General features: G+C 42.1%; 2 protein-coding genes across 2 annotated transcripts; one reads left to right on the top strand and one right to left on the bottom strand.

Annotated features, from left to right (window-relative positions):
- The first annotated feature begins 399 nt into the window (after positions 1-399).
- On the top strand, positions 400-2,937 carry LOC145656012 (uncharacterized). The gene is made up of 3 exons (XM_081709472.1): positions 400-470; positions 561-616; positions 708-2,937. The coding sequence occupies exons 1-3, from the start codon at positions 439-441 to the stop codon at positions 2,855-2,857; spliced, it is 2,238 nt and encodes a 745-aa protein (XP_081565598.1). The 5' UTR covers positions 400-438; the 3' UTR covers positions 2,858-2,937.
- An 18,064-nt stretch (positions 2,938-21,001) lies between these two features.
- LOC145656009 (uncharacterized) lies at positions 21,002-23,541 on the bottom strand. The gene is made up of 4 exons (XM_081709470.1): positions 23,462-23,541; positions 23,041-23,343; positions 22,662-22,731; positions 21,002-21,580 (listed from the first exon to the last, which is right to left on the bottom strand). Exons 2-4 carry the CDS (start codon positions 23,149-23,151, stop codon positions 21,069-21,071), a joined length of 693 nt encoding a protein of 230 aa, XP_081565596.1. The 5' UTR covers positions 23,152-23,343; positions 23,462-23,541; the 3' UTR covers positions 21,002-21,068.
- Positions 23,542-23,668: the final 127 nt, after the last annotated feature.

Genomic DNA, 23,668 nt, shown 5'->3' with positions numbered 1-23,668 from the left:
TTCATCAAGACTAGATGTATGAAAGGAATAACAATGGCTCCAAAATATTTCTAAACAAAAATAAAGTGAAACATGGATATTTGATGGATTCAAATGCTCAACAAATAAACAGCCAAACTCAATTCCACCCATGTGAGAAGGAAACAAACAAACCAGAAGTGAACATTAAGGCCTGTACAATTAATGCAGCCTCTGGTACTACCGCAATATTACTGTTATGCTTAATATCAGCCCATTATCATTTCTAGCTCTTGGTACTCACTCGTAGGTTCCTTTAATTGGTTAGATAATGGCTGAAAAGAGTTTGAACAGGTGATTCTTATGAGCTAACTTTAATGAGAGGCTTAAAAGGAATGCAGACAAACTGGGATCTTGTGTCTGTCTGTGCTTCTCCCAGGGGGAAGGGTTGGTGTATGAAACTGGGTATTGGGGTTTCCCATGTCTAGCAGTACAATGTGGTGGAGCAGAAGGTAGTCATATCCTGTGCTTATGTTATGGCGTTACCTTGTATGTGTTTAAGAGAGTTGATTTTCATGTTTAAATGCCTTTTTGTCTTGTAGGTTCTGGTTACTCCTCCCTGTCATATTTCAGCTGAGGGATGCAGAGGGGCTTGGTGGTGAGAAACTGTTCAGATCAAACCACAAATGGTGATGCTTTGTGTCTATTCAGGAATTTAAGCAATCTCTGCTCTGTTCATCCCCTTCAAGTGTGGAACAAATCTGCACCACATTGGTATGGTGTAGCAACATCAGCTTCTGTGGCTCAGCCCCAAGAAGTTGGCTACCTACCTTATCTGACCAAGATGGAGGGCTCTCCTTCCAGTGTTGCATCTAAGCAAAGTAGCTCTGTGTTCCCTCAGCAAGGCCTGGAACCCAGTCAGACTGCGGGAGGATGTTTAAGGAGTGGTTCCAGAAGTCAAATGGATTCAAGTGCACAGACTGCAAGTGGCTCTGCTGGGTATTACCAGTCTGTGTTCCAAGGTGGCCAGCAATTCCCTGGACTTGTAGCCAAAGCTCAACTGCAGGATTCTTCTGGTAATGGTGAAATTCAGTTTCAGGGGCAGAGTGCTAATCGTGTCTTTGGCACCCCCCAGACTTCTAGTGGTCTGTTTCAACAAGGTGTCTGGCATCAGGGGTCTGCTGGCAGCTTGGACTCTATATCCAGTGCTCAAGGTTCCCCAATTCAGTATACTGGTTCAACAATGCACGCTGTGTCTGTTCAATCTGCTCCTACCCATCAGGGAGACTACAGGGCTCCATCCTCAGGCCACCCAACATACCATCCTTCAAAGAAGGTCCAACCTTCTCGTGTTCCTTCCCCTCAATCTCAAAGCTACACACAGCTGAAATCCAGACTCTTAGCTAGCCAAAGTGCCAGTGGGAGTTCTGGTGTAACCTCTACTAGCCGACAGCCCGTCAAGGATACTGAACAACATGGCAGCTCTCGCGGGGCTGTTCCTTTTCGGTTTGCAAATGGATGGCAGACATGGAGAGGGCAGACTAGCCAGTTGCAGATGCAGGGCTCCAGTGCTGGTTCTTCTATTGCCTCTACAAGCCAACAGTCTGCCAGTGATGCTCCACAAAAAAGCAGCTACTATGGGCCTTTGCCAGCCCAGGGTGCAGGTACAGGGCAGACCACTGGCTGGCAGTCTGCAATGCAACCTGCCCAGTTCCAAATGCAGGGCTCCTGTGTGGATTCTGGCTTGACCTCTACTAGCCAACAGCCTGTCAAGAATGCAGCGCAACATGGCAGCTGTCGTGGGTCTGGTCCTTCTCAGACTGCAAGTAGATGGCTGACATCGAGCAAACCATTTGCATCACAGACGCGGGGCTCCAGTGTGAGTTCAAATGTCTTTACTAGCCAACAGTCTGCCAGTGATGCTCCACAAAAAAGCAGCTACTATGGGCCTCTGCCAGTCCAGGGTGCAGGCACAGGGCAGAACACTGGCTGGCAGTCTGCACAGCAAGCTGGTCAGTCTCAAATGCAGAGGTTGAGCTCCACCCACCAGCAGTCAGCTGGTGATGTGCAAAAAAGCAGCAGTTATTATGCACCTGTGCTTACCCACAGTGTAGGAACCCAGCCCTCTAGTTATGATCATGCTTCAATACAGACTGGACCTGTGCTGGGTACAGGTATGTGGCAGTCCACTAGCCAACAGTCTGCACTACAGACTGCCCAGTCCCAAATGCAGGGCTCCAGTGCTGGTTCTGGTGTGACATCTAGTAGCCAACAGTCTGTCAGTAATGCTCCACAAAAAAGCAGCTCCTCTAGGTTCCTCCATTCTCAGGTTGGGAGTACATGGCAGACAGGAAGCCACCAGTCTGCCCAGGCCCAGTTGCAGGGTTCCGGTACAAGTGCTGCGATGACCTCCCCCAGCCAGCGATCCAATGATGCTGCTCAAAGCAGCAGCTCATGTAGGGCCTCCCCTTCACAGGTTGGGAGCATGGGCCAAACTTGGAGCCACCAGACTGCATTGCACACTGACCAGTCCCAGAAGGGGGTCCCAAATCCTCCCCAAACTGCCTCCCGCACAGTAACCTTCAACCAATACAACCCAGCAAGTCAGACCCCATCCAGCATGAATGGGTTGTCCAAAGGGCATCTTGGCAGCTACTCTAGTGGGTGGGGACAGAATGCTGTGATGCAGGCAGGTGGAAGACAGCCAGTATTTGCTGTAGATTTTAATGTGGGCCAACAGTCTTCTGACGTGCAGTTACCCTACACTGGTTCCCCATCAAGTGTGTCCAGTGGTTCTAGCAGCTACAGCTTCACTCAGGACTTGCCTAGTCACTCCAACTACCACCACAGTAAACCCCAACTGCCTCCTACTCAGTTCAGTGGGATGGTCAAGCACTAGGCTCAGGCTAATGCTGTTCAACAAAATGATGCTGAAACTATTCTTGGTTCTTCTTAATCCTGCTTTCTTAAATAAAATGTGTTGGCAACACTGCTGTCTGCTTGGTTTCTGTTGGTTAAACAATGCTGTGTGAAATTTGAAGGGGACACTAGACAAACAGGGGACTCTGTAGTGAGGTGGCTCTTTGGTTTGTTTGTTTTTTTTGGCCCCCTTTTTCTTGTATGCCACAATTACACTAGTTAGAATGAGGATGTCCAAACTGCTTGAGGTCTAAAGCTGTGTGGGTTTAGTGCATGTTCAGCAGAATTCACTCTGACTGTTTACAGTTCACATTTTCACATGGACCTTCATAAGACTGTATTTGAAATGGGACCTGTGAAGTACACTGACAACTGTGTGGAAGTCCTCATTCTGAATTGAGGGTTGTTTAAAACTGGCTCATGTTTACCTAAATGGTGTTCACTTTAAGGTGTATGGGAAGTGTTTTCGTTTAGTTGGTTGGTTCCTCTGTAGTGATTCTATTGAGGCTGAAGGAGCAATGCAGTTTTAGTTGAACTTGGTTTAACACATAAATCACTTATGTAAAAATTGTGTGAGGTGCTGAGACACCACCCAGTCATTTTTAGAAGAGGGTGATTTTGAAAGAAGGTGAACATCCTCTTAAAGAACACTACAAAGTCTTCCTTTCTTGAGAAACTTTTTTTTTCTTTTCTAAAAACATTTGTTGAAGGAAGAGGTTGGGGGCACAAACTTAAATCATTAATCAAATAGATAAGTCAGATTTTTTAAAAAACACAAATGCTTTATGAAACCTGGTTAAAGAGCTGGCTGAGGCTGTGTTCAATATGAAGTGCAGGATCTACAGTCCCTGTTTTCTCCTTGTCTTTATTGTTGATCTGTGTGAATGATGTTTCCACTTGTTTCTTGTAACCTGGTTCATGGTCCCTGTAACTTCTCTTTCCTAAGAAAGCAAAACAGGTTGAGCCTTATACTGAAATGAGGATGTAAACGCGTATGTACAATATATATTTATTTCAAGATGGCACCAGTGAAGTCGGCTGCCGTCACGACTGCTCCATCCACACCTGTCACTTTTCGCTATCTTCTTTGCCCTTTTTGTTCTTCCTGCTATTCCTGACATCTATAAAGCCCTTCTTTCTTTCTTCACCACGATACGCATCTCATACAGCAGAGATGCTCTTATTTCTCTTAGTCTACATAGCACTCACCTCAAGCCGTCTCTAACCCCAGACCCAAGATGGCCGACGGAGATCCTGAAGGAGAACAAAAGACGCGACATTAGGAAAAGGCCTCGAGGAAAACGAGCCACCGTCAGGAACAGGCTGAGGGCTCAGGCACACCAAGCTCCCTTACCTAGCATCCTGCTAGCCAATGTCCAGTCTCTGGACAACAAGCTCGACGACCTCCGGGCCAGGATAAAGTTCCAGAGGGACATTCGGGACTGCAACCTCCTCTGCTTCACCGAGTCGTGGCTGAACTCAGCGGTACTAAGCTGAAACGGGAAACTCCAATTCAGAGGAAGGTCACACGCTGGACAGACCAATTGCTGGCTACTCTGCAGGACGCTCTGGATGACACGGACTGGGACATGTTTCAGTGCAGCAATGGTGATGTCAGCGAATTTATGGAGGCAGTAGTAGGGTTTATTGGGATTCCAAGAGCCACTATCAAGAAGTTTCCCAACCTGAAGCCCTGGGTGGACAAAACCATCCACGAGGCTCTGAACTCTCTCACTGCCACCTGCAACGCGGGGATCATCAGTGGGAACATGGAGGAGTACAAGTCTGTGGCATACAGAGTGTGCAGGGCAGTGAGGGAGGTGAAGCGGTGCTATGGGAGGAAACTAGAGACATAGTTCCAGCAGAGTGGCTCTAGATCCCTGTGGCAGGGAATATGGACCATCACGGACTACAGAAGCCCACCCTGCGGACTGATGAGTGCAGATGAGTCTCTGGTGAATGAGCTAAACACGCTTGCTTCGAGGCTACATCTAGCAGTGCTAATGCTAACAGCGCTAGCGCTAACAACGCTAATGGTGCTATCGGAGCAGCCAACATGCGCAGAGCCCACCATAAGCCAGCGCCCTCTCATCATCATGGAGAGTGACGTGAGGAGAGTATTTAAAAGGGTGAATACCAGGAAGGCGGCGGTAGAGTCCTCAAAGCCTGCGCAGACCAGCTAGCCCCGGTATTCACTAACATCTTCAACCTCTCCCTGATGCTCGGTATCGTCCCATCCAGCTTCAAGTGATCCACCATCGTCCACGTCCCAAAGAAAGCTCGACCCTCTGGCCTCAATGACTACCACCCCATTGCCCTCACATCAGTCGTGATGAAGTGTTTTGAAAAGGTAGTCAGAGACTTCATCACCTCTTCACTGCCAGCCTCCATGGATCCACTGCAGTTTGCATACCGCCACAACCGCTCCACTGATGATGCAATTGCACATCTGCTCCACACCACACTGACCCACCTGGACAAAGGGAGGGGTAATTATGTTAAAATGCTGTTTGTCAACTACAGTTCAGCATTTAATACCCTCATCCCCTCCAGACTCACTACTAAGTTGGAGGATCCAGGATTGCATCCATATGACAAGAGGGCCTACCTGGAGGAGATTAAACACCTGGAGAGCTGGTGCCAGGAAAATAATCTCCTCCTTAACATCAGCCAGACAAAGGAGCTGATTGTGGACTGCAGCAAGAAGCAGGAGCGGCACTACCAACCTGTGAGGATCAATGGAACCACGGTGGAGAGAGTAGACAGTTTCAGGTACCTTGGAGTTCACATCTCGCAGGACCTGTCCTGGTCCCGCCACACCAACTGCCTGGCAAAGAAGGCTCGTCAGCGTCTTTACCACCTCAGATGCTTAAGAGAAAGAGATCATTCCAAATGACCTCTATAAGGCTTCATATAATAAGCTCTGTTAGCTTCAGAGATGTACTATATCTGTAGCCTTTAACAGCAGGCTACGCTTCACACCACGTCTCTTCTGCCCTCAGGCGGTTGGCAGAGATTGCTAACCTGCAGGAGTACCTGGAGAAAGAGGACATCAAGAAGGAGTTATCAACAATTCTTATCAATGCACATGTTCTGGAAAAAACTTATGTGAGGGAAAGGCTATCATGTTATTTAAATAGTCAGAATTTTAGCACAGAGTTACTGTGTGTGGTTCCCACAAGTGGATATATTTCAAAACACTATAAAGCTCTTTATGACAGTCCTGTGAACTTGAATAAAGCCTTTTCCAACCCTTCAATGATGCACCGGTGTGATGTTGAATTGTCTTTGAAAACTGAAACATTCTCACAAAACAAATTCAGTGCATTGCAAGCATGTTTTGCATCGATTCTAGTGTTAAATCAAAGATGAGAAATAATACCCGTTTCTTGAAATATTGCAAAATTTGTCTTTGAATTTGGATAAGCAATGCTATTTACTCATATTTACATAGTGCGCTATGTTGTCAAATTTTTATACCAGCGTCTGATTAGCTTTCGATTTCAACAGGAAAAAAAAGGAAAAAAGAAAATGGTATATATTTTGCAAAATGAGTGAGACCTTTCTCTGGGACAGCTCCTTTTTAAACAGCATGCTGATCTCTTGCCAATAAATTCATTGAATGAACTCTAAATTGATAAAAGGAAAATTGTAACAAATCAATAATACCAACTGACCAGAATGTGGACAAGAGCCAAAAGTCGAAACACTAACAAAACTAGCTGCAGGAAATGGGCTCGTTGGTCTAGGTGTCTGATTTTTGCTTAGGGTGTGAGTGGTCCCAGGTTCAATTGGTTGATGAGCCTTTCATCTTTACTTCTGATACATAGTTGCACTGCACCATGCGTCATTGTCTCCTTATGAAATGAGCAAAATAAATGACTTCTGCTTCTTACGAATGTCCAGTAAAAATGGCACTAGATTGCCCTACTAAGAGGCTTGTTATTCTAGGCTTGCGATAGTAGCTTTGGGTGCAAGAGTTCCTATGTTCAACTGGCCCAAAAGCCCACCTTGACCTTGAAACACTGGTTGCTGTGAGAGCATTTAGGTTTGTGTTTAATTTTGGTAAGTGAAGTTCAGCTTCAGACAAAGCAATGGTGCCCACGTCCTTTCCTGGTGATCCAGTGTCCCACAGAGAATACATTTTGTACTGTTTACTCTAAAATAAATGAAAGAGTGCATTAACTCTAACACTTGTGTTACCTTGGGTTTAGAAATAAACTCTCTGGGTCCAAAATTGGCTTGTTATGTTTTTAGGAATTTACAATGGCAACCCTCACCTTAAAGCAATGTCTATGTCTAGAGATAAATGGGTCGCCCTAGGAACAACATTAAAGCTAGCGCTTTAAAAGTCGGTGACTTCCCTCTGTCCAAGGCCTAGATTAAAGCCATTGAATTTCATGTGGCTAAATGAAATCATTGATGCACAAGCCTCACGGTCATGGTTTTTTTTTTTTAAGTGCATTTTGCCCTGTCATTTCCAATGTGTATTTCACAGGCTAAACACGTTGAGGCCGAATGATGCAGCGCCAAGAAAATCTCCGTGCACCATCTGGTCAAGGCTTAGATTAGAGCCAGCAAGTTTGGTGTCGATAGGTCAAAGCACTAGTGTGCAGGCCTTAGGAGTGTTCTTTTCAAAGGCTATGTAAAGATGATATCGAAGGACTGGCTATAATGTAACAGTCAAGTTATATTTGGCTTGCAACTAGGCTCTGTAGGGTGGAAGAACTACAGGGCCAGAAATGGGTTGTCTTTCGGTACCTATTACAGATACACCTCTTCGTAACATTTGGGTGAAGTAAGAAAGCCAGCTATGGTGGAAACACAGCATAGCCAAAGGCATAAAAAAAGCCTGAAATTATCATGCCTTTGATAGCCAAATAAGACAGCTCAGCACGTGGAAGGTCACAATGAGAAGATGGCTTGGATTCCTTCACAAATAGCAAAATGGGTTTTGTGTGCAGACTCACAGATCATGAACAGTAGAGCACACTCACATAGTCAGCAGGACTCAAACCTGCGTGGGGAAACCCCATTGGATTTCTAATAATGGAAATTATCATACCTTTTGTTGTGGAAATGTACTTTGCTTCGCTTTACTTTGCTTTGTGTTTCTATAGTCACAGCATAACAGTCCGTACCTAGGCGTGAGAGCCAAGGACATCAGCGGCTAACATGCTGTTCTACAAAGAGAGCTAGAAGAAGACTGTTCTAACCGTAGAGATAGAAGACCCCACCTGCGCTCAGGCTAACCAAAACATAAAGTTCAGATACGTTGTAGGAGCTGTTTTTTCTTTCTTTTCTTCTCTGTGTACAAGGGGAGAGGGACTTGTACTGTGAGTCAGTTCTCTTTCTCTGTTATACAGGGGACAGAACTCAATAAACTTATTCAATAAACTTACTCAATGCATACGGCTGTCCGTGTTTGATGTGTTCTCATTTTTCCACCACACCTTTGATGGCCAAATAAAACAGCTCAGCACGTAGAAGGTCACAATGAGAAGATGGCTTGGATTCCCTCACAGACAAAGTGAGTTTTGAGTGCAGACTCACAGATCATGAACAGTAGAGCACACTCACATAGTCAGCAGGACTCAAAACTGCACAGGGAAACCCCAATGGATTTCTAGTCCATTGTCCTCTCGGCCATGGCTACGACATAAATCATCAACAATTCTTATCAATGCACATGTTCTGGAAAAACCTTTGTGAGGGTAAGGCTATCATGTTATTTGAATAGTCAAAGTTTTAGCACAGAGTTACTGTGTGTGGTTCCCACAAGTGGATATATTTCAAAACACTATAAAACTCTTAATGACAGTCCTGTGAACTTGCATAAAGCCTATTCCTTACCCTTCAATGATCCACTGGCGTGACGTTGAATCGTCTTTGAAAACTGAAACATTCTCATAAAACAAATTCAGTGCATTGCAAGCATGTTTAGCATTGATTCTAGTCTTAAATCAAAGATGAGGAATAATACCCGTTTCTTGAAATATTGCGAAATTTCTCTTTGAATTTGGAAAAGAAATGCATTTTAGTCATTTTACATATTTTTGAACCCTGAGTGATACCTTACACCTTGGACAGCTCCTTTTTAAACAGCAGGCTGATCTCTTGCCAATAAAGTCATCAAATGAACTCTAAGTTGATAAAAAAAATAATTAAAAATTTTAACAAATCAGTAATGCCAATTAACCCCTATATGCGCCAACGCAGATACATACACATACAATTAGATGGAAAATAGCCTTCTGTAATTACAAAATTGACTTATTCAACCGTACCTTGTTCAGTAAAGTTCACCTATGATTAGGTTTAATTCACTCTATTGTCTTCCAACTTTATAACTGCTGAAATCTGTCAAGTGAAATGACATATAAATGCTTGCGCTCACCTTTATATACTTGTAGTGACGTCAAAGATGTTGTCATGTCATATGCATTGTGACATTTCTAGAATGCTGCACTGACATTTTGGTTATTGGGAAAATAAGTCAATAGTTCAAAAAATATTTGAAATCCCTATTTTTAGCAGCAGCCGAGTAAGTAGCTGATAGATGGGTACTGGTAGATGGGTACATCTTTCTTCAAAAGAACCCTTATATGACTTTCAATTTTTTTTTCTTCATGTAAAGAGACCCTTTTATGTGTAACAAAAAAATAATGTGATTTGTCAAACATCCAATTTCAAACAAAATATGCCCCAAAAAAGACCAAACCAAAGACTTAAAGAATACTAATAAGAGATTAATTATCTGCAAAATTTACAAAGATTTGTACTGTAAAGCATGACATTTACTGTTTGTGAACAAATCAGGATCAATAATATCCAGTAAAGTGGTGGGTATATTTTGGAGAAAAGTTACATATTAAACTTATTTTCCTCAAAATCTTCATTTTGATTAACATTTGAGGTATGAAACCTAATAAGTAAGAAGTTCCTGAAACATTGGTTGTACATGCACTTGCATAAAGTGATCAATCGGTCTGGCTACAAACCGGCACATTCTACAGAAACGGCCCTCATAGCATGTGACGAAAAAACTTCATGCTGGTAAAGCTGCCAAACAGTCATCTGTTTTGATTCTTCTAGTCCTTTCAGCAGCCTTTGACATTCTTCTCTAATCTAACACGGTCTTGCAGATTTCTCCTTTGTAACATATGAAAGATTCTGCCCTATCTCTCGCAGGACGCTACCCAGGTGCTTGTGTAGTCTTTTGTGATCTCAAAGCTAGACTACTGCAACTCGCTACTTGCTGGTCTTCCTCTAAGAGCCATCGGCCCGCTACAACTTGTCCAGAATGCAGCAGCACGACTGGTCTTCAATCTTCCGAAGTTTACACATTACTCCACTGCTGCACTCCCTTCACTGGCTCCCAGTAGCTGCACACATCAGATTTAAAACCTTGATGCTTGCCTACAAAAGCCAAAAATGGATCATCCCCTTCATACATGAAGTCAATGGTCAAAGCCCGATCCGTTGCTTGAGCACTTTGAACCTCAAGTACGGCTCGGCTTGAAATTCCTTGCTTCGGTTCTCATTGACGACAAGCATCGAGACTATTTTCTGTCCTGGCTCCAAGATGGTGAAATGAACTCCCACTTGCTGTCCAGTCAGCAGAGTCCTTTGCAGTCTTCAAATGCAGACTGAAGACCCATCTATTTGCAGACTAGTTAAAGGACAACTGACACTGCTCCCATATTGACTGACTAAATTTGTACTTATTGTAGGGTATTGTTTATGTTGTTTAAAAAACTCTAGCACTTATTGTTTATTGCACTTATCATTGTTTAAGATAGACCTTATGTATTTTGTACTTCTAGGTATCAGCATTGATCCCTGTATTCTACAGTATTCTAGTTCATTGGTATGTGGGACTCTAACCTACTGTACTGTACTAAGATATTCTATGAGTAAAGGACAAAGCACTTTTGTAAGTCGCTCTGGATAAGAGCATCTGCTAAATGCTGTAAATGTAAATGTAAATGTAATCAAAAACCAGCCATTTTTGCACATTTTCAGCAAATTGATGTTTCAGGCTTTATTGATGATTTGAGCGTTGCCTTGTAAAGAACGATAACATCCTCGTGAAACGTGACGAGATGGGGGAAACATCTTCACTACCTATCATAAGACAAAAAAGTTATTGATTTTTAAAAAATGGATATAACTGTGATATTCTGTCTAACAACTAAATTGTCATATGTGTTTCTAGCAATATGTTCTTACCTGTAGTTGCAGCAGCAGCTACAGTGTTAGGGTGCTCCTTGCTTTTCTTTTTGAGTTTCTAACAAAAACAAAACAATGATTTAGTAGAAAAATATCAGAGCATAAGTAAATTTATAACTAAAAGTACATATACAAACCAGCAATAATGCAACAGAATATAATTTAGAACAAATTATGTAATTTATGCAAAGTGATATATACACATTCAGTGTGAAATGAAATTCAAATATGCACTACTTTAAAAATTAATAATGTAACAAAATCTAAATAAGAAATAAGTCAAATGTTTTACCTTTAAGTTCTTTGAGACCTTACTGAAGGGGAATAGGAAATGCAATCTCCCCTTCTGGGCTTTCATGGTTTTGCTCTGATTGTCCAGAGCAGGCTCAGTACATGGTGACCTAGCAGACATCTCAGACTCTAGTGATGGAGAGCTATGTATATTGATACTGAACAGGGAAGACCAATCATCGTGTGTGCTGGGGGACTCTTGAGCCTTCTTCACAGAGGGTGGGACAACCAACTCCATAACTTGGCTTGCCATGACGTCAGAGGAGGTGTTCATACTATCTGTGCGTAGCTCTGATGATGCCTGTGATGCTTTCAAGTCATCCTGCTCTAGAAAGATTTGCATGACCATACCACAGATCTCACAAGATGAGACCCTTTCAAGGTCAGGATTTATTAAATGACGGCACAAAAACTGCGTCCTTCCTTTTATGCGGGGAGTGATGTCTTGCAACAGTTCAGCAAATTCCTCCATCTCATCATCAAAGCGCTGAAGCATATCCGAAACCGGAGAGCCAGCTATAGCAATGGTACTTATAGGTCTAGATGTACCATCGTCTTGGACATCTGAGGATAACGATGTCAAACTCTTAGTATCTCCTATCAGAACCTCACTCATTGCTTCTGAATTTGTATCTTCCATAGCAGAGTGGAATTTCATCCAAATTTGGTCTCTCTCATGGTCATCCAGGCAACTGCGATGCGTATCAATAACTGCAGTCCTAACATCTCTGCTTAGAGAGTCTATATGAGCTGTCCCCTCCTTCACGTGGACTGAAGCTGAATGATTTATCTCACAAGATCTGGTACGGAAAGCATTCAGCAAATCTGCAGTTTCCTTCTTGGAATCTGAAAGCAACACTGATCTTACATCAACATCTAACATTTCTTCCAGAGATGAAAGAAGACCCATCACAGTTACTTCAGTGACAATGTCCGCAATGAATGAACCCATATGAGAGATCATGACCTTTGTCTCCTGTGAAAGAAAGGAGAGATAACATAGAAAGGCGAACATTGAAAATGGCTCCAAAATGGTTTTGGTTGTTTGATTTACAATTAATATGAATCCCATTTAAAATATGTTGATGTCTAAGCAATGTAGTATGACTTATTAGACTAGGGATTGCTTTCCGGATAGATGTCCACTGCCTAAAAGAATGTGAATAAAAGCATTCTTTAGAACTATAATTAATATTTCTGCTAAAAATCTGATGCATTCAAACGTATACCAAAAATAAAAATGATAAATTGAAGAAGAAGAAGAAGAAGAAGAAGAAGAAGAAGAAGAAGAAGAAGAAGAAGAAGACAAGGTTTAAAAATGGCATACTCATGAGTCAGAGCCATCACAAAATGGGTCAAGATTGGTGCAATATCCAGCTTCTCCAAGTCTGGGATGATTTGTTTGGCTCTATCAAGGAGCATTTTGCTGTCATTCCTCACAGGTTTATTCTTCTCGTCTTGTCTCGTGCTTTTTAACTTGCTCTTGTTTTGAGAACCATAGAGGAGGTTGAATAAAAAGACATTAAATATCAGGATAACATAACAACTGTGCTGACATCTCACTTTTTAGCAACAATTCGATTTTCTGATGAATAACAAATTTGGCCATTGTAAACTCACCTTTTTAAATACTGAAGAAGCCTGTGCCACTTTTGGAGGTGAAGGAATTTTACTATGGAAACAACAAAAATATATAAGGAAATGTTCGTTTGTCATTCTTCAAACATCAACAGCCTGAACTAAAATCCATGGTTAAATTATTTTGAGAGAGCTTGTGTCTAAGTTTATAGATTGTTATTCTTATTCTCTATTTAATGGATGAATCTCTGATAGAGCTCTGGTCCATGTTGTATTTTGTTAATTGCACAATACAATCAAAATTATTTTATTCTACTTTAGCACATTATAAGGAAAATAAGACTAATTCCTTTAACATTACTTCCTAATCTTTTAAAATAACAAGGCTGATGAAACATGTTTAATCTGTTTCATGTTTCATCGTTCCGATACTTTGGAATAGTCCAGAAAGTATTTATAGTATCTATTGGTGTTTAATACAGATTAAAGAGTGGCTTGTTTAGCTTAGTCTAATTGTTCAGCTTGTTTAGTCGGTTTAATTTAAATTCTGTTTAAATTAATTTCATTTTCTACATTTATATTTTGTGACTTTTAACTTTTATTTGATCAATGTTTTATTACTGAATACTGTTCGTTCATTTCAGTGTAAAGCACCTTGAGATTTTGGGTTCTATAAGGAATATGCTGTATAAATAAGAATCATTTAAAATTAATATTGTTATTCTAAGATTTTTTAACATTGTAGTGCCTTACATCTTCCTGCCAAAAAGACGCTTCTGTTTCTCCATTTGTCCTGGTCCAAGTTTTCTTAGGACTCTCCTGGGATACTTTGATCTGAAAAGGCGATATGAAGTCAAAAGCATAAATCATTTTTACAGTTTGGTGGACAGACAGCAATCTAACATGTAAGCAGGCAGGCTTGAGGATCAGAAGGCAGACAGTTATACATGTGAATGGCAGTCAGTTCAGAAAGACTGTCAGTATGCAGACCAACACTCATGAAGGACAGAAAACAGGCAAGAAAGCAATCAGAATGGCAGCACACCTTTACAGGCAAATTTCAACAGGCAAGCAGCTGGGTATGCATATCCCTAAACCATTAGTTCCAAAGGCTAAATCTTACTGCATTGAATACAAAAAGTTTATGAATGGTTTAAACTGATTTTATTAGTGGTTAATAATTAGGTCACAAACAACTTAAACATCATTAAATAAACAGTCATGACACATACACAAAAGGGGCAGCAGGAATGTGTTGACCTGTAGAATGTGTTGGTGGGTATATGGAAGTAACTTATTAGCTAACAAATATCTGACCCCACGTAATGGTGACTGTTGGAGAAGGCAAACTAAGATAAGTAACCAGTCAGGTTAGCAGTACATATGAAGGTGAGCTAACTAGCCCATATGGCAAGCAACACGTCAGCTGCTCTTTTTATGCATTTAAACTGTTCATTTATAGCCATTAACAAGGTACTTTAAAACTCTAGACTTTTCAAGAGGTAACCCATATTTCAAAAACTGATACTCCACCGTCAAATGTTTCTTTCTAAGAAAACAAGCTGTAAGGTAGCAAGCAAATTTCCAGAAAACACTAATGTCTGCTGAGAGCCCTGTTTTCTTTACTATTTAGGTTACTTTACTCATAACAAGAAGGCACAGAAAGCACACCCATATGTATGCACAGGTTATGTCTTGATTTTATATGTTGCAGCTGACCAAAAGGGTCGCTGCTACCTTTCATGGTGTTACAATAAATTATCATCTTTTGAGTTAAGGGCCAAAAAATTTGCTCATAACATAAAACCCATTTCCGCTTCACTGCTTCAAGCAATAAGTCCTTTTTTTTGATAATTCTTTTACATATATTGGTTTCCACAACGGGACGAAAATGACAGGGACTGAAACGCACCCATTAACATTCACTAGCTTACGTGTTATCCAACAGTCATTTCCAAATATTCAACCTGTGGCTCGGCACCGCTAAAATGATTTCATAACGTAGACGGCATCTGACAAAATCAACACATAACCGACAACTGCTGTGAAAGTTAGAAAACACAGAATACATACATTGTTTTCACTCACACAGCGCACAAAGTGTTAATGGTCAAAATTATCAAATTAAATTGTTTATATTAAACAGATTCTCTCTAGTGAGTGAACAGAGCTAGACGCAGAGAGAGGGGTGCTACTGTGGACCGACTCTTCTCTGCTAAGCAGAGCTGTTCGTCTCAAACTGCCCGCACTTAGGAACGTTATACGCACCTGCAGTGTGTACATACGACATCGAAATACGTCACCAAGTGTGGGCAGACGAGAAAGGGCGGGTATGGTGATGAAATTTGGTTTAATCACTTATATTACTTTTCTTGTACCTTTAAAATAGCAAAATCTAAATAGCATGAAAAGCAGTCGCTTATGCTTGACATAAAGCCTTGTGTGAGAAAACAGGTGGAACGTCAATGCATTCCATAACTATATAAAACTACAGCAGACAGACCGTTCATCATAAAATTAGAAAAGCTCTAGCTATAGTAGCTAAGCGGACATTTAGACAGACAAACAACCCAAACTGCAATACAGACAGAGGTGGGTAGAGTAGCCAAAAAGTAAAACCACTAAATTATCTGTTAAGTGGACGTACCGAACCAGGAATGGGTTTGCTCTTCCTCGACTCGTTTTGGCCAAGGGTGAGCGAGGGACTGTGGGTTCCATCAGTGCACATTCCTTGACCAATGTATTCTTAATGATCCATTTTATTTCTCATTCACACTACATCAAAGACAGTTCACTTAATTTTCAAATCCAGTGTGCATGCCTTAAAAGTATGCAAACTGTTCAAAACATATGCCTTAAATTAGAAAATGATATGCTGCTGATCATTGAAATAATCAACTTTCTGGAGAAGGAGAACCAGTCTCGATTGCAGTGGCTCGCACTGCTCTGTGCAAACAGTGTGCACAGAAAACAGGGATCCTCACGATTCTTTCCCAGCTGTTCGTCTTGGTTTTATTTGATAATGATTCTCTCATCAGAAATGCAAAATCTAAGTACTGAACTCTGTTAAAATTCTTATAATAAATGCATTTATCTATTATATTTACACATATTTTCTGTGTTTGAACAGGCATGGTATGGATATATATACTTTGACATTTCCCAGATCTATAAACAAATCTCACATACAAGACAGAATTCTGATACCGCACCTTTTGCAAAATTGTACATTTGCCATTAGATCATGTTTGGCTTGTGTTTTAACCTGTGCTAGAAGCCTCCAGGGTAAAACACAAACCAAACATGATGCCTTGCCGGCTCCTGAATATCCCTTTCAGTATCTACAGATAGACTACGCACATGCCACCTTGTAGTCAGTTGAAGTACCTGCTGGTGATTGTAGACAGGTTTTCCAAGTGGACTGAGGCATTTCCTTGTTCTTAGGTTAAAATCCTAGCCAAGGAGATAATACGGAGGTACTGTGTGCCTTGGGTAATAGATTCAGGTTAGGGACCCTGTTTCATTTCCAAGGTAACTCAGAAACTATGCACCTACCTAACTATTGACTGGAAATTTCACATCCCTTATCATCCTCAGTCATCTGGCATTGTTGAGAGAATGAAACATACCTTGAAAGAAAGGTTAACAAAGGCTATGATGGAAACAGGAAAAAAGTGGATACATCTACTGCCAGCGGTGTTATGTGAGATCAGAATGACGCCCAGTGCCACCAATAAATTGTCACCGTTTGATGTAACTTTTGGTAGACCATTTACCATCCCATGGGTCAGATGTAACCCAGGTGTTTCTCATTCAGGTGACATGGACGTGATCTTGGTGGACTACACCCAAATGTTGACTGAGAAATTGAACAGTGTGCATGGTAATGTCGCTTGCTCTCTCCCTCTTCCAGCAGACAAGCCTACTCATGCATTTATTCCAGGTGACACTGTTTTGGTCAAATCACTGAACCCTTGGAAAGCTGGTAAAGCTGCGTATGGACCCCCAACAACCGTGATCGCAGTGACCCGAACCGCTGTGCTTACATCGGGATCAGCACAGTGGATACACACCAGCCGGCTGAAGAAATCACCAGTAGCTGACGCGTCCGACAAGCAAAATGCACCTAAACACATTCACATATAGTACAAAATTTGTTATATGATTTCATGCTGAGGGACTGGCCCTTGGCTGCACCACACACCAAGGAAGTACTCCTTGGCCCTGTATGTCAATACACTTTAGCATTGGTATTATAACTTGATAGATATCCTTTCTGCCTATTAACATCCTTTTGCTGACTCTTTGGTCCTTTCCTGAAAGGTTCTTGCAAAACCTTACTATAGGAATAATGGGCCCCATTCATTTGATAATATTGCCATTATTTTCAGTCTCAAAAAGTACAAAATGGGGGATAGTGGGCTTTCAGAGTCATCAACAACAGTGTAATGGTAAATTAGCTTGTGTGGTCTCCCTGGTAGCGGTAGGAGAGGTGGAGCCAGGGAAGGACTGTCTGGTTTGTCAAGCATTCCATACACCCTGGGTACCAGTCCTGGTAGATGATGTTATGGCAGCAGCACTTAATCATAATTCATCCGACTGTCAGATCAATATGGGAGTACGGTTTATACGAAATGTATCTAAGGCAGCAGCTGCCAGTGGTAATCTCCCCGCATGGGCCTTGTTTGGTCGTTCATGGCCAAACCACAGGACAGACTGTGACATTGGCATTTGTAAATGGTATTACCCCCATTTCAGAAATATGACCCTAGCAGTATTACCTGTGAAAGGTAGCACCTGTCTATGTTCTGCAGGCTTGCCTGATTGTCCATTTTTTGGTCACACGCTGTGTATAAATGAGGTATGGACATTAGGCACGGGACTGGGCAAATGCACAATAAATAATATAACAGGCACACCGTCTCTTTGCCCTGCGATCCTGGGCACTGGCATATCTGCAGCTATCATGTGGGTATGCGGTAGGATGGAATACTCCAGCCTACCCACTTTGATTGTTAGTCATACCCGTCATCAATTTCCCTGAAAAGGATGTTGTACCCCAGCATTAACTATCCCATCTCTGGTCATATATACATGTTCGCAGTTGACATCTGACAGAGCTAAAAGGTCTGTAATTAATGGCACCCCTAATAGGTATGGTGGGTATGTACTGGCCAACCCATGGACTAATCCTGGAATGAACGCGGGTGGGAGTTTGTTCCTGGGAGGAGGAACTACTGCAGCCCTTAATAAAATTAATGGTTTGGCATGGCAGGTACTTAATTTAGCCAATAGGAGTGAAAACGCCATGGCATTACTCAATGATAAGGTAAATAAGATCCGTACCGCTGTCATGCAGAACCGCCTAGCCCTAGATCTCCTCTTGGCAAAGGAGGGAGGCATCTGCAAGGTCATTAATGAAACGTGTTGCTTTGACATCCCTAGTTACTATAACAGCATTACTGACATCATTTTGCACATGAAGACCGCTATTGCTGAGCCTCCACCCGCCGATGATTCTTGGTTCAGTTGGTTAACTGAGCTTGTCGGCCCTTGGGGATCTTGGCTCATAAACATATGTTTTCCCGTACTCCTGATTATTGTGTTGATTCTTGTTTGTGGACCCTGTTTATTGTCACTCCTGTCTTCTTTCATAACTCTCATTTCTACCTCCGTGATTAATCATGCTAATGTTGCCTTGGTGCCTGTGTATGAGAAAGGTCTATATACTGATATGTGATTCCTTTGGAATCAAAGAGGGGCGTGTTAGATACTGGAGCCTTTCTGTCTTCAGGCACTCAACGCAAGGTCTCTGCCTATCAGCCATGACATGGCGGTTTGACCGCGAGCTGGTCGCCCGAGGTCATCCGCTCCCTCTTCTTGTCTTCTTTACCGCTCCCTTTCTCTTTCTCTCTCTCCCTGTCTCTCTTTAAGGACAGCAGTGGCTCATGACGGGCACGGGAACAGCTAGTGGCTCGTTCATGCAGAGAACATCTAATCTTTACTAACCTTGTTTCTTTCCTTTCTACATAGACCCTTAGAACATGCCTCACTTTTCCCCGTCATCCTGTAGATTTAGATAGTAGATTTAGGACACATATATACTCTGTGCTTTCCTCGATAAAGTGGAGCTCTCTTGATTCACTACCTTGGTGTCAGTGTCTCTTGACTTCCCCGGATCCGACTACAGAGGATGGATGGCAGTGGGTTACTTGGAGGAGATTGAACCTGAAGGACTGGTCACTTTGAACCGGTTTCTAACATTTGCTTTTGTGTCTAGAGCAAGTAGAATTAAGGGCGTAGGGCACAGAAGACCTGTCTTGTGTTTTTATGTTCGCTTTAACAGAGACCTCTTGTGGTGACTTGTCACAACTACGGCAAGAGGCAGCAGCAGATGACACCAAAGATCACATTAGCTTGGACTTTCATGTTCTATTTGTGCTTCATTATGCGTACAGTAGTCGTGGCATGTTTTATTTTTCGCTTCATAGCATCTCATAACATAGTAAAGTGAACAGTGAGAAAGTGGAACCAAAGAAAGGACTTAACGTTGGGTCCCATGACAGTGTTGCAGTAAAGAAAGGAAAATAGGACATAGCTCACATTTCTTTTCAAGTAGCTCGCTCTCTCTCTCTCTCTCTCTCTCTCTCTCTCTCTCTCTCTCTCTATCTATCTATCTATCTATCTATCATTCTCCCTCTCTCTTGCTGTCCCAGACAAATTGGGACACACGTCTGTGCTACTGGTTTAGGGTTAGGATTAGGGTTAGTTTTTTTTTGTTTTTTTTTTAACAATACCCATATTTTTATACATTATATATTTTATATATTTTAATGTTGATTGTTTTGGTTCTGTGTGAAGTTAAAATATTTTTTTATGCTGCACTTGGCCTCAATTAATGTATTTTAAACATATTGGATGTGAGTCCTTGACCAGCATGTCAATAAAGCTTCATCCAGTTGCTCTTGTCACAATGTGTTCAGTTCTTCTTAAAAGGGTAACATCGCAATTCTAAATTGTATTACAGTAAAGCAAAACATTAAAGGTTATTTGGTTGTACTATTCTATTGATCCTATAGTCAGTGGCTATCAATAAGAAATGATCAAGCACAGTTTTATTGGGTGTGTGTCTGGAAAGAGAACTACAGCACCCGGTAAGATTTTTGGTTCAAGATTAATCATCATGCAAATGATTGTGATTAACACTTTGTCTGTTTAATTAAACTGTTATACTATAAACCTAATATTTTAATAGGGCTGGCAACTTTCTAGATCCGATTACTACACGTGTGTGAAGTACAGGTGCTGTAGCTATACAAAATACCAATGTCCACAGTAGCCTAATTACAATATATGCATCCAAAATAAACACCAGAAGCCTGGACTAATGCTAATGTACATAAGTGCACTAAATCTAGGTAGAACTGTTCGATAGGTAGGATAACAAAACACTTGTCCCGCCATACAAAAGAAATGAGAGCGTGATAAGGACTCCAAGTCGCCACCAGATGGCGCCCGAAACCGCTTAAATGTATTCCAGTCGGAGATGCCTTTTACCTTAACATGCCAGGATACACACTCACTGGATGTTTAATCTTTCGAATGGGTAAGCTATATTTTTATAGTCAGGAAAGATTTTTTATTATTATTAATCAATTAAGTAATTCAAGCTGTTGCATTTTGCTGAGTTGAGGGAATATTGCATAACCCTGTAATAGCCAAATAATTAGATTTGATGTGCTATTTTGTGGATTAATACCATACCTGGCATGGTTTTAATGGCACATGGTCAATACTTGCTGTCAAAATACAGAGGTTCATAAGAACCTCCTTCCTTCATAAGGAGACTCCTGTTTTTGAAACTGTTTCGCGCCAACACCACTGTTTCTGCATACTAGCTCTTACTGCTTTTTTGCAACATGTTTATTCTTCGCCGTTAGCGATAGTTTTATCTGTGAGAAGTGTAGATGAATTGCTGTTCTGTGACGTGGGAGACAAGGCAGGATGCAAAGACGAGCCGTGGTTCACATGAGACACATGTTTATTAACACACAAAACAAAATGAAACCAAACACGAAGAACATTAAGCACTAACATCGGAGGCTCGTCGCTTTCAGAGTCCTCTGACCCGGTCTATAAACCACAGGAAGGATCCTCATGGCGGGCCTCCTCCACCTCCACTGATGGATCCTCAGAGCAGTCGGATTCGGTGTCTGACCTGAGGCCGACGTCAACATACTCCTCACTCCTGCTGTAATCCTCATAGTCCTCCTGGTAGTCCGTGGGGGGATAGTAGGACCCTGCAGAGTCTGACCCTGGATATTGGTAGTCGTAATCGTACGGGTCCCGGTAATCCAGTGAAGGTAGGCAGGACTCTGCAGCATCTGATCCTGGACCACCACCAGGGCCCCCCCAAAATCCTCCAGAGATACTCTCCCCCGATGTGAAGACAGGGAGTGTTCCCACAAGTATGGAGGATTCTCCTGCATGGGTTGGGTAGAAGCAGCTACACTGCTTCTTCCCCTTTTTCTTCTTTCCCTTGGCTCGAGGCAACCTTCAACGGTCGGTGTTCCTGTGACGTGAAGCCGGATGCAAAGATGAGCTGCGGTTCAGATGCCACAGACGTTTATTATCATACAGAACAAGACAAAACCAAACACGAAGAACATTAAGCATTAACACTACTTAGAACATAACAGGCAGTCTTAAAACACAACAAAGCAGCATACATGGGGTCAAACACTGACAAACAACAACAAAACAAGGGTTTAAATATGTGTGCTCACAATTAAAAGAACTATAGACAGATGCTGGTTCACTCCTAACATCTGCAAATTAAAATACAAGTTGGTTATTTCTCAAAAAGGACTGAAGCTCTTCCTCCGTCAGTGAAGCACCCTGGTAGTGTTCTCATATGTGGCGATGGAAGTGACGTCCATGTAAATAGGTGTTTAATCACTGCCATGTGCTACTTGGAAAAGAAATTAATCTTTTAGTATGAACAATGTTGGGGATAAAGAATGGGGACTTGTACATCTCCAATAGCGATTAGAAGACAATAACTGACACTAGGACACCTCATCTAAATATGTCGACTTGACAAGTATAGTATTATTCATGTTATACATCTATGGGTTAAAAATATGGAAAAAGTGTTTTAACAAGAACGCCAGAGGGGGCATTTACTATTTTGTGGAGAATAAAAAATGGCTCATTTTAATGTGTTAAAATTTTTTAAATTCTTTTGCAGAGAGGGAAGGGTGAAAGGACTGAGAAAGAAGGTTAGCACCTGTCAACCGGTGCTGGGAGTAGGCCTCACTCACCTGTCATGCACAAGAGACCTGCAGTCCCAGGGCACAGTAAAGGCTAATTTACTCCCTACATATATAAGCTTGTAAAACTTGTTTCTGTTAGAGTGCTCCTAGACTGAGGTACCTACATTCCCAAGTCTGAAAGGTGAGATTCTACCTGTGCACGTAGAAAATCAGGTAGGCTGTTTTTGTCCTGCTCTTCAGGATGGCTGGCTCAGTGCTTCTTGATACTTTTAAGTCACTGAATGACAACCAGCTCTGTCCTTCTCCCTCAGCTGTGTCACTGATATAGTGGCCTGTCGGAGTAGTCGGTGGTCCTTAGTCATTTAATAGTTTCTACTGCACGTGTATAAATAATGTCAGATTACTCACCATGGTCCATGCTGTCACCTAAATGAGAAACCACTGCCTGGAGTCTGTAGGTGCCAGTGGGTGCACATTCCTGCAACAAACAAATACATCTTTTTTTTCATACGATTAACTGAAAACGCATCACGGATCGAACGCCATCTCTGTATTAACAGGCCTCTTTCATTCTCTCTCATTCTGTCTCTGTGTCTCTCTCAGCCTGTATCTCTCTTCTTTTTGGTCTCTCTCTCTCCTCACCGGTAGGCTTACTTGCTGTCCTCTAGCTCCCTGTCCTTCTCCTCTCTCATTTACTACTGATGGGTTAAAAGAACTTAGTCATTATGGCAGATACTTATACACAGCCGTATTATCACTCCACTGTAAGAAAATGGCACAACTCTACCTGGCTGGGGACTGGAGTTTTCCCCCAGTTTATCATTTTGCATTTCTTGCGGTTTGTCCTGGGTTCCCGCTGCTCCACTGAGGACAAACCACAAAGCCATTCAGTCGGCATTTTGTAGCTAAATGGGAATGGGTGGACAGAGAAGTATGTGGGCACGGGTTGATGGTACGAGCTCACCTCGACTGCTGCCTGAGAGAAGCCACCCCAGGAAGGGCAGAGAGATCCAGCTCGGACGGGACGTCCATCACGTCTGAGAGCTTTTGGCCCAGCATGTCAAACCGCTTAAGGTGGAGGACGAAAATACTGTTCCAAGAGGAAAAGTGACTTAAGGACTGGAAGTGTGTGTGAGTGGAGGAGGGTGTGTGTGTTGGACTGGTTTAAAACTCATTCTTTAAGGTCATCTACGTCAGACGAGACTCACCGTGGCAGTGTGAAAAACTCCACCTCTTCAGTTGCCTCGCAGCCTGCTTCACACTCACAAAAACGCTCCAGTAGTGTTGGCTGAAAAAAGAAAGAGACCCTTTCATTGAGAGTGATAAAATCAAAATGGTAGCATGTCATAACTGTATTCTCTCCTTTACAACACAGTAATGAAGCCTTATCCAAAGAGGGTGTGTGAGGTGACCAA

Source organism: Electrophorus electricus, unplaced genomic scaffold (genome assembly GCF_041902795.1).
Source record: "Electrophorus electricus isolate QZ-2024a unplaced genomic scaffold, ASM4190279v1 Scaffold43, whole genome shotgun sequence".
In the NCBI taxonomy this organism is placed as follows: Eukaryota; Metazoa; Chordata; class Actinopteri; order Gymnotiformes; family Gymnotidae; genus Electrophorus; species Electrophorus electricus.
Note: the sequence above shows the minus strand (reverse complement) of the source record. Positions and strands in the feature narration are given on the sequence as shown.

Coding starts and splice junctions, on each gene's coding strand:
- LOC145656012 (XM_081709472.1), top strand. CDS start 439: ATGTCTAGCAGTACAATGTGGTGGAGCAGAAG. Junction 471..560: donor ACAATGTGGTGGAGCAGAAG/GTAGTCATATCC, acceptor TTTGTCTTGTAG/GTTCTGGTTACTCCTCCCTG. Junction 617..707: donor GGATGCAGAGGGGCTTGGTG/GTGAGAAACTGT, acceptor ATCCCCTTCAAG/TGTGGAACAAATCTGCACCA.
- LOC145656009 (XM_081709470.1), bottom strand. CDS start 23,151: ATGCCGACTGAATGGCTTTGTGGTTTGTCCTCAGTGGAGCAGCGGGAA. Junction 22,732..23,040: donor AAACTCCAGTCCCCAGCCAG/GTAGAGTTGTGC, acceptor TGTTTGTTGCAG/GAATGTGCACCCACTGGCAC. Junction 21,581..22,661: donor AGGTGACAGCATGGACCATG/GTGAGTAATCTG, acceptor TCTGAACCGCAG/CTCATCTTTGCATCCGGCTT.